This window comes from Dendroctonus ponderosae, unplaced genomic scaffold (genome assembly GCF_020466585.1).
Source record: "Dendroctonus ponderosae isolate FM_Combo_2020 unplaced genomic scaffold, Dpon_F_20191213v2 Dpon_F_20191213_604, whole genome shotgun sequence".
In the NCBI taxonomy this organism is placed as follows: Eukaryota; Metazoa; Arthropoda; class Insecta; order Coleoptera; family Curculionidae; genus Dendroctonus; species Dendroctonus ponderosae.
Window position 1 is genome coordinate 1 of NW_026018820.1, and position 10,407 is coordinate 10,407.

General features: G+C 37.0%; 1 protein-coding gene and 1 long non-coding RNA gene across 4 annotated transcripts; one reads left to right on the plus strand and one right to left on the minus strand.

The window, feature by feature from the left end:
• The first annotated feature begins 1,710 nt into the window (after positions 1 to 1,710).
• On the plus strand, positions 1,711 to 2,282 carry LOC125505004. 2 transcript variants are annotated; one of them, XR_007281875.1, is made up of 2 exons: positions 1,711 to 2,055; positions 2,112 to 2,282. It is a non-coding gene; the product is annotated as an uncharacterized LOC125505004 (long non-coding RNA). The 2 variants fall into 2 exon arrangements; XR_007281874.1 differs by having other exon boundaries at positions 2,139 to 2,282.
• Positions 2,283 to 2,740: 458 nt separating this feature from the next.
• LOC125505003 (cyclin-T-like) lies at positions 2,741 to 9,349 on the minus strand. 2 transcript variants are annotated; one of them, XM_048667908.1, is made up of 6 exons: positions 9,065 to 9,349; positions 8,830 to 8,997; positions 8,447 to 8,705; positions 8,010 to 8,055; positions 6,336 to 7,958; positions 2,741 to 5,177 (listed from the first exon to the last, which is right to left on the minus strand). In XM_048667908.1, the coding sequence occupies exons 1-6, from the start codon at positions 9,241 to 9,243 to the stop codon at positions 4,039 to 4,041; spliced, it is 3,414 nt and encodes a 1,137-aa protein (XP_048523865.1). In that variant the 5' UTR covers positions 9,244 to 9,349; the 3' UTR covers positions 2,741 to 4,038. The 2 variants fall into 2 exon arrangements, with proteins under 2 accessions (XP_048523865.1, XP_048523864.1); XM_048667907.1 differs by having other exon boundaries at positions 8,830 to 9,009.
• Between the last annotated feature and the right edge of the window lie 1,058 nt (positions 9,350 to 10,407).

A 10,407-nucleotide genomic window follows, 5' to 3' on the forward strand; every position in this document is an offset into this window, starting at 1 on the left:
TGAGAAAACAGCCCAAACTAATTTTTTTCAAATGGAAAGCCCCATTTTTGATAATTTTGTCATATTCAGTATTAAAAATAAGTGTAAGTTTGTGTAACGATGTCTGTTGCAAAAGTGTTTAGTTTCGAAATATTGCCAATTTAATGTTTTCATATGGCTATTTTGCAGCATCTTCTTTTAAACTCTGTCACTCTTAGTTACCATGACGAAAGTGGCCATTTTTAATACAATAAAATGCCAAAGGAATGCTGACAGCTGTCAATTACCTTTTGAAATGATTTAATAATCATGCCCGAGCGCTTAAAGTATACAAACGAAGATTATTTAAACTTATTTATTATTTATGGAGAATGTGATAAAGTTATATAACGAACCGTTTATGTATCATTCATTATTATTCATTTATCATAAATAATAATCATATATTATACATATCATAAAAAATAATGCACATTCTTCATAAATAATAAATAAGTTTAAATAATCTTCGTCTGTATAATTGAAGCGCCCTGGCATGATTATTAATTATTTTCAAAAAATAACTGACAGCTGTCAGCATTCCTTTGGCATTTGATTGCATTAAAAATTACCCTTTTCGTCATGGCAACTAAGAGTGACAGGATTCAAAAGAAGATGCTGCAAAATAGCCATATGAATGCATTAAATTGGCAATATTTCGTAAACTAAACACTTTTGGAATAGACATTGTTACACAAACTTACACTTATTTCTAATACTGAATATGACAAAATTATCAAAAACGGGGGTTTCCATTTGAAGAAATTGAGTTTGGGCGATTTTCTCAACTGTACTTTGAAACTTGTTTTTTTAACACTTTGTATTAATAGTTTTCAAAATGCTTTCGAAATTCCATTAAAGTAAGTCATTTTCAACAATAAATGCGACTCAAATTAAGTATCACAAATTCTCTTATAGGAAAAAGGAATAATTATTCGAGTGGCTGCAACTGTCATTTTTTACATAAAATTCCAAAAATATCAAAAACGGTTAGACCTAGATGTAGGACACTATACATAAAATATATTTAGAATTTGGAGTAGAATTAAAAAATGTAATAATATATAAGGTGTTCCATTTAAAATAAGCAAGTTAATACCTACTTCCGGTATCACCGGAAGTGTGGCCATTTTGAAAATATTTTAGACCGTTTGCCCCCAATGACCTCGGCACACTGTCCAATTTTCAAATTTCTCCTAATTACAATTTGTCAGATATCGATCGCGGCGGTTCCAGGTAACACTCTATATATACATAATTTGGAAACTAGCAAATAAAACAATTACAGTCCTGTTTCTTACTGATCTTCAAGGAATTCTAGAAATATGAAAATCTTCTTTCCTATTGCCTTGGTTTCTTATGCAGATTTTAACCGATCGGCGTTTGTTGCTTTACCTACGATGAGCCCTTGGTATACTTAGATTCGACCAACCTTTGAAAGGACGTCTCGCCATCACCTTGCGCCACCTGAAAGCACCAAACACCTTGAAAGACCTGCCTTTATTCATTGATCAGGAAATTATTTAAACGAAGGACCATATTAAAGATTATGATGCAAAGCAAAGTTAGTTTGAACTACCCATTGTTACCAGTTTTAAGTGAATAATATAATTAAAATACAACTAGGTGTTGAAAACTAATTGATTGAAACGTTCATCCAGCTTGTGAACTATAATTGTTACAATTTAAACAATGTTGGTAGGTGGTTCAAGTACCATTGCTTGCCAAACGTCGAACGAACTTTAGTTAGTTCTAGTTATGATCAGTAATATTAATATTTAGTAGGGAGTGAACGTTAACATGCTTTATAGTTGTGCGTTAAACCAAAATCAACACACTTCAACAAGATAAGAGGCATACTGAACTTAATACAATAGCAAAAACTTTGAATTTTATCGCTTAATGGCCGGGTACTCGACATTAACAGTTAATAGAAAGACTCGAACCATGTGTAAGCATATGGTCTACGAACTATATTTGGGGCAAAATAATTGCGGTGTTTTGAGCTTTCTGACTGCTGTTGTTCGCTTACGGAAAGTAGGTAACTTCTAAAGTATAATTTTCAGAATATTTTGTATTCATTTTCATGTCAGACGTAACAGGTAAGTAATCAAATTCAGGTAATCTGAGCGGCGTCCAAGCATTAAGTCCAGGCCCAGGAATCTTCTGTGCAAACATATGTGAAATGAGAAACTTAAAATAGTGACAGTTTAAGAAAAAGATATTCAACATGTTTGTATAAATATACCATATGTTTACCTCTCCATGCTGTTTTTTTCGTATCAGGCAGTTACATCTAGCAATAGACTACATTCCCTCTACAAAATGTATATTCTGTACTACTACTACTACTAAAGTGTTTAGAAAAAATGGATTAGTCGAAGCATTTGACACAAAAATTAATCAATAGTCAAGCCGACAAATCAAGCAAGGAAAAAGTGGTTGTGTTTTGTGTTTGATCCAAAATCCGCCATAGTTCACGGTGAATTCAACTTAAATCTTTGTTTGCTACCTAAAGTCTTAGTAGATCAATCAACTGAACAATTTTCGCACACTGAGATGCGCTAAATTTACCAATTTATCATTAATTAAGTAAGTTTCCAATCCAACTGAGGGCAAAAGAGGTGAGTTTTACATGGAAAGGCATTTTTGTCATTAAGTGAAACACATGCCAAGCCCAAGATTAATTAAGACGCCACACATGGGTAAATAATCTACAAGAAACTATAAAAATAAACTTTATTTAATATGTAAAAATGGCAGCCTAACAATAAGCCTTAGGTATACGACAACTAAAATATACAATATATTAATATAGTTTTTGTTGATATCCGCATGTGAAATGCATATAAACGAATAGGCAAGTATATATTAAATATTTCTCCAGCTGAGTTTAGTACTTAGTTAAGTTGCCAGTTGCAATCATGCATAAATATCAAACATTCAATAAACAATAACAAAAACGAGTTCTATACCATTCTAAGAAAGTCGGAAGTTTAAATGAAAATGCATCGTTTACATTGTAAACATTTGAGATCATACATATCAGAAGAATAGAAACTAAGATTGTCAGTAGTTTAATAAAATTTATTTAAATAAAGGCCATGACTAGTAGCGCAGGTGATTATTAGTTAGCAAACATCGATTGTCTGTTAGGTCTATGACAAAATGGGATTTACGAACGCTTTAGCAACGAATGATATGAGCATTTTTAATATACTAGGTATGTCGTCGTAACGTAATAACAAAAACCTCAATGGTAACAACAGTAAATTTGAAATAAGATATATAACGTCGAAATATACAAATCAAATTAAATAATTATATATGTATACAACCAAACGCCCTGGGTGTCTAATAAGGTAAACTTGAAGGACTAGTATAATTTAACAAGTCTGGCACTGTATACTATAATTCACCTAAAGGAATTCCTATTGTCATAATAATGCCCAAATTTTATGAATGTGCTCTTTTGCATATTTTGAAATACACAGATTTACAATACAATAATTAATAAATTGTGTATATTTTCCTGACTGTATTTCAACTTAATTCAAAATAAATTCCTGGGTTCCAGTCAATTTTATTGTTTACCATTTAAAGTGTCACAAAAACTCTAGAGTGAGTGGCTTGCCAAATGTGAAGGTTGAAACAAACATACATACATACAAACTGATAATGGTGGAGAAAAACACCGAAACGTTTTTGTGACATTTTAAATGGTAAACAATAAAATTGACTGGAACCCAGGAATTTCTCTAAAGTAAAACCAAAACCACTCATGAAATTGATGGTTAAAAATACTTTCAAATACTAGAATTGTGATTTAGATTTTTCCATGTCTGTTCTTTTTCAGGGTACTTTTAGTTGACTTAAACTAACAGGCAGCAATTGTAAAAATCAAACGATAACAACGATCGTGTAACAGAAAAAGAGGCTCTACATCTGGACAATTCATTAGGAAGACATACAGAACCCCTAGATCGACTACCCACAACAAAGTGCGAATTCTGAAGCAACTCACTCTGGAGGAGGTGGAGGGGGCACCTCCGCCAAAGGAGGAGCATCAGTCGGCAAAGGGGGCTGAGTAACCCCTACCCCAAAAGCTGCAGCTTGCTGCTGATACATGTATCCCTCAAAGTAATGATTGGGGAAATAGCCGAATGGAGGTGGAGGCATACTGACATTGGGGATGACAGGTGGCGCCACCTGGTACCCACTATAGCCCATTTGAGGCATGAGTTGAGCATAGTGCATTTCGGGATTTTGAACCATTGAGGGGTAGGAATTCTCCACTCGGTTAAATCTTGGGGGCATTGGCGATTGGAAGCGCGGGTTTACGACCGAAGGCTGCCGATTGGTGTCTTTCATGTGATAAGGCGGGGGCGGTGGGTAGTCATAGTTGTGTATGACGTGTTTATTGATAGAACCAGATTGTCTGTTGGCTGTTTTAAATTGGCTGTTGTTATGATTAAAAGATTTATATACAGAAGGGGTATTGGCAGTTGCCTGGTAATAAGGTGGACGTTTTAGAGCCGGTTTGACTTCGGCATCTAGAGGATTGCCACGGCTTTTTTGATTACTTGGAGGAGAATCTTGGGCGGTTGTTTTGCTGGGGTTCAGACACCCTTCCTGACTTACAGACATCGACCAAACGCTGTCGCCACTGGTTGCATTGGAGCCTTTCTTTGTTGGAAAGGGAATTGGAGAGATCGCCCTCATATTGGTCGACATGCTAGGCAAATTGGCAACCAGTGACGACGTCTTTTCCCCACGTTTTTCTATCAATCGATCCAGTGTCCTATCAATAGTGACGTTCTTTTCAATCGGGGCATTATTACGACCTATCACTACATTACTGTGACCTGTTTCGATATTCGCCCTAATCTCACTAATACCATCACACTCACTACTACGAAAGCTGTTGCTACTAGATGGCTGGATTGAGCTTACCTTATTACTAGAATGTCGACCGTTTTGTTTCGACTCTTTGTGGGCTGACTTGTGCATTTTTGTATTAGCAGTTTCGGATGTGGACGACCGCTCCCGCTTGCGACTCGAACTGCTCCCCCCACTATGCGACTTGTCGAATGAGTTGAAACTACTCGTGCCCGCTTGACAATTCGTAATAATGTCTTTGGGTATTTTGATTTTCAATCCTGAAAAACACAAACACAAGCTATAATTTCGATGCCTTCCTATTCAATCTTAAGTCTAGCCTAAGCTCAAATTGTACTGTTTAACATAACCGATAACTTTCCTATTTTAAACCAAACATCCAGTGTATTTTAACAAATTTAGAGTTTATGAGTGATGCTGAACAAGTTCCTTGTATAATGTCCCATGCCTAACTGTTATTGCTCCGGAAATATTTAAAGTTTTATGGGGAAAGTAAGGGTGGCAGCTGGAGATACATAAGTATACAGTAGTGATTAGGTATCTTAGGTCAATTTTGAATTTAAAGCTTTGGAATGAAACGTTTCGTTTGTGAGATACAAGGCTTCAAGGATAACGTATTTAAATTCTGACAATATTTAAACGATGTGAGAACGTGCATGGTAATATTCATTTCGGAGATCAGACTGCCTTTCAACAATGTTTGCACAGCTTATTTGCAAACATTTGAATTTCTATTTTAAATTAAACAAAAAATTGCACTTTACCGCAGCTGTAACAGCAAGACATTTTTTTCCTAAATTAGACGTGGAATCTAACTGTAAGTTGGGCTTCTCGAAACTGTGTGAATGATAAAAAAGTTCAAACCTTCGAAAAAAGAAAAAAGATCACTGTATACGTTTTGAAATTATAACAAAAACTGTATGAACTGTGAGAAAAACTCTTGAATGACTTTGAGATCCTATATCTCAAAAAAAAGTTCAAAAACATAAAGAAAAGAATACCGAAGAAATGTTAAATGTTTCCACAAGTGAATCAAGTGTCGGCGATCGTTAACAACTTCTGGTTTCCAGAAGATATTTCAGTATTGGAAGCAAAAAGTGAATTAGCGCTGCGACTATGCGAGAATCTAATAATGAAAAATTGTACCACGAAAATGTACTGATAGAACACAATGCAATAATAAATCATTTCACCCTTTTGAAACCGAATTCACACACAGCTCAAACATCACGTTAATCATGTACGTTTATATCAAACATTAATTAAATGAAAAATGACAGAATCATAAAATATTAGCACGCAGTTTATCGTAAGGCGTGCAAACAAATAAACAAAATAAATAATTGCGAAATAAATTACTGAAACTGAAACCCAGGAAAATAGTTTAGATTAACACTACGTTAATGAAAATAACTCACCTCCTGAACTAGGTTGTGCCAATCCAAAAGAGTCCCCCATGCCTTCAGTCTTGATTCTATCCTTGGGTATCTTGATTTTCAGTTCGTTCTTAGGTTGAATCTTGTCTTTTTGAATAGTTATTTTGATTGGCTCGCTAACGATTGGTTGAGGTTCGCTCTCTTTCCTCTCCTTGTGTTTACTTCTCTCCCGGTCCTTGTCTTTATGTTTCCTCTTCTTTTCCTTCTCCTCCTTGCTCTTGTCTTTGCGCTTGTGCTTATCCTTCTTCTTTTTACTCTTGTGGTGGCGGTGTTCTTTATTGCTGGACTCAGATGACAGAGAGACATTGGCCTGGATGGGCTCTATTGGTTCAGCTTTCACTGTGGAGAGTCCAACTGCCGAGAGATGCGAGGCAGTCGAAGCTTCTTTTAAAAGATTACTGATGAGAGTGGGGTTAGTTTCAAACCCGTTGATAATCAGAGGTTTGGACACTGCTTCGTCACTGCAAGTTGAAACATCCACCTCTAAAGAGCTGTCATGCTGCTCCGCAGCCAAGAGGGTGTCGTTGTTGGACACGTTGGTCATACCAATCGTATTGTCTCGCATAAGATTTTCAAAACCTTCAACTTGGTCAATTTTCTTCATTGTGGGTCTCAGTTCTGGTTCAGAGCTGCTCGAGTAGTTCCTATTCCTCAAACTAGATACACTAGGGGGCGAGTTAATTGGCGATAGCAGCGTCAAGCTGGTCAAAGATTTTTCCGGTTCTGATTTGATGACAATCTGCGGAAGTTGTGGTGTTTGATCCGGCGAGAACAAACTTGGCCTCTTAATAACGACCGGGGTAGGAATCTCTTCTTTTAAATGGTTAATTTCAGTCTTGGTTTTAAAATCATTATCATATGTGAGCGGAGGTTTGTTATCACATGTTCCATTGGGGTTTCCATTGAACTGCAGCTTAGGAAGCGCATTAAGTTGGTTGCTGTTCGCTCTTGGGACGGATTTACTATCTAGATTAGAAGGCGACTTAACTTTTTGCGAGGTAGAACTTGATGATGATGCTTTCAAATAGCCGCTGCTCCTGTCGAAGCTGGCGCTGAGATGCTTTTTAATATTCTCCGCTTCCTGTTTGGCATGGCTAGACACTTTCTGATCCTCATGGCGACGCGGCATGTCTACCTTCGAAGAAGCTTTTGGCGGCTCATTCCTAGGTCTACTAGGCTCAACACGTTGCTGCATCCGCGCATCTGCGTAACTTGATGAACTGCTTGGATCACTCTGCGCAGAGGATTTTAGTAAAGAATCGCGTTTCTGTACTTCTTTATCCCCACGAGACGCGTAAACATCCTTGCCATGTTCCCGAACCGTTGAGGCTACCGCGGCCAATTCTTTGACTGTTTCCCTCAAAACTTCTCTAGGTTCGTTTCTACTGGACGTTGCCGCAGTGGGCGGAGGCCTGGCATAGGGTTTACTGGCATCCGGGGGACGGTCAGGCCTATAAGGCAGGCTAAACACAATTCCACTCATATGGGCAATTCGTTCTTTTTCCTTTCGCTCCTTATACTCTCTTTCTCGCTGCTCCTGACTACGGTGGCCGCTTGTTCCTGCTTCGGCTGGTCGAGACGATCTGTGTTTATGATGATCCTCACCTAAAATACCATAATGTTATATGATTTCCAATATCACATCTGGCACATTACTTTTGTGTTCCAAAGATCTAGTATCATTCAGCTTCTTTTCCGGCTCCTACAAAGAAATCAATGATTATTTTTGAATCTGTTCGTTATTACAATGGAAGGAAATTAAAATAAGACAGAGAGCAGTTTGCTTTTTAAGAAACATTATATTGAAAATATAAATATTTTATCAAACCATGTACCGTGTTATTGAGTGAACTTGGCCACCCCGTTTTGACATCTATTTTGAAATTTAGTCAGTAGAAAAATGTTAAATGCAAAAGTTGTAGATAATAACGTCTAGATTATTTTAAGATGATATCAATTGATTGTTGTTGTGTATGGTTAAATATAATGTCGGAAAAAAATTTGTCGAGTGAAATAGTATAGCTCAGTAAGCTACCCGTCCATCTATAGCGTTATGCTCATAGTATAACAGAAACATTTACAGAAATACTTACGAATGTACTGCTCGAACTTTCCTGCTTTGCCATAATTTTCTCCTTTAGTCTCGAAGGACAATTTTCGAAAATTACCAAAAATTCACTAGTAAGCTGTTCTAGAAGTTCCGCAGTCACAGTTGGGTCGACATACTTGAACCACTCTTTCTTCTCGTTGGAAAGTGGTATTTCCCAGTTCGACCACTTGCACGTTAGCAGTATGCAGAAACATGCCACCACCGTGGGCTTGTATTGAATGCACATAGTCGTCAGGTGTAAGCTAAAAGGCAGAGAAAACATCTCATTAGTGGTGATATGCAGGTCTCAAGAGTAGATTCAACCGAGTATATCTACATACAGTTAAAGTAAGCACGCATACAAGGCAAATTTTTGAGTAAACATACCTGTTACTCGCCATGAAATAAGACGTTTGCGCTAAATCCTTGCTGGCTCGCACCAAATGACAACATCTCACTATGTAGGTATGGGGATGGTCAATGGCAACATCAAATCCGAGGGTCTGCAGCAGCACATTCTCATTGAACACCATCTCCTGTGATTGAGCTATGTACCTAGGAGAATCCCTAACGTAATTTAAATTCAGTCGAATTCACAAGTGTTCTTCGGGAGAACACTCACTTTTCACAGGTAACGTCAACGGTCCGGTCTCGCGGATTCCTGCAGAGGTTGGTCACACGAATGACGTACTCCAGCTTTCGGGGCTGCTCCTCAACTTTAGCAGCCAGAAAAAGAGCTGCTGACGCCATTTGATGCCATGGAAATTTGGTGAATGAGTGAAACACGTAGAACCGGTGCATGTAGACTATCGCTGTGTTGATACATAGTTGGGACCTAATCTTTGGTTAAGGAAAAACTTGTTTTCGGTTCGATTAGAACCAGTTCATACATGTATAATAGCCAAATTTAAAAAAATAACAAATTTAAAAAGCACCCTCCATAACAGTTTTTAATGTAAAAAAATATTATCCACTATATAATGATTCTCTAATTAGATAGAGACCGCAGTTATGTGCACACACTATCCAAGAATTGGACGCATTCGGATCGCGGATATTCTTTGGACCAAAAAAAGACGATCTGACCTAACTTTTATTAACGAAAAATGTCTGGCTCCTCTGCTATTGATGGTCAAAGTTCTTGAAAAAAATTCTCTTTTGAAATATCGGGAGAATCGTACGATGTATTTTAGCCGTTCAGCCGTTTTCGACAAGTGGTGAATTCTTGATTGTCGTGGTACAAAAACTACCAGAACATTTTAGTTGGAGGATGAAATCAACTCATTTTTTTTAGGTTGATGCACTAATCATTTATTCACAATTTTGTGCTCTTTGTAAAATCTTGGAGCATTCATAGTTTTTGCGAAAAAAAATATTTCTGTTTCCTTACCACTTAACAATGTCAGACATTAACTGCAAATATCATGAGGCATAAAACCATTGTCAATCAATCTCACAAATTCGTTTTGAATGACCTTCTCTAATGAAGAAGTGACGACATGGTCAAAGTATTAGGGTTTTGCGAAGACAATTTGCGTGAACGCCTACGCGTTTACCCGGCGCATATTTGCAGTAAATGTCTAGCATCGCTAAGTGACTAGAAAACAGACATATTTTTTTACGCAAAAACTATGAATCCTACGAGATTTTACAAAGAGCACAAAATTGTGAACAAATAATTAGTGCATCAACCTAAAAAAAATGAGTTGATTTCATCCACCAACAAAAAAGTTCTGGTAGTTTTTGTACCACGACACTCAAGAATTGACCACTTGTCCAAAACGGCTGAACTCGATTGTTTCATCAAAATATGAGTCTTACATAAGAACAAATTCACAGCGAGTTTCACTAAAATACATCCTACGATTCTCCCGATATTTCGAAAACGATAAATTTTTTTGAAGAACTTTGACCATCCATAGCAGAGGAGTCAGACATTTTTTGTTAATAAAAGTTAGGTCATAT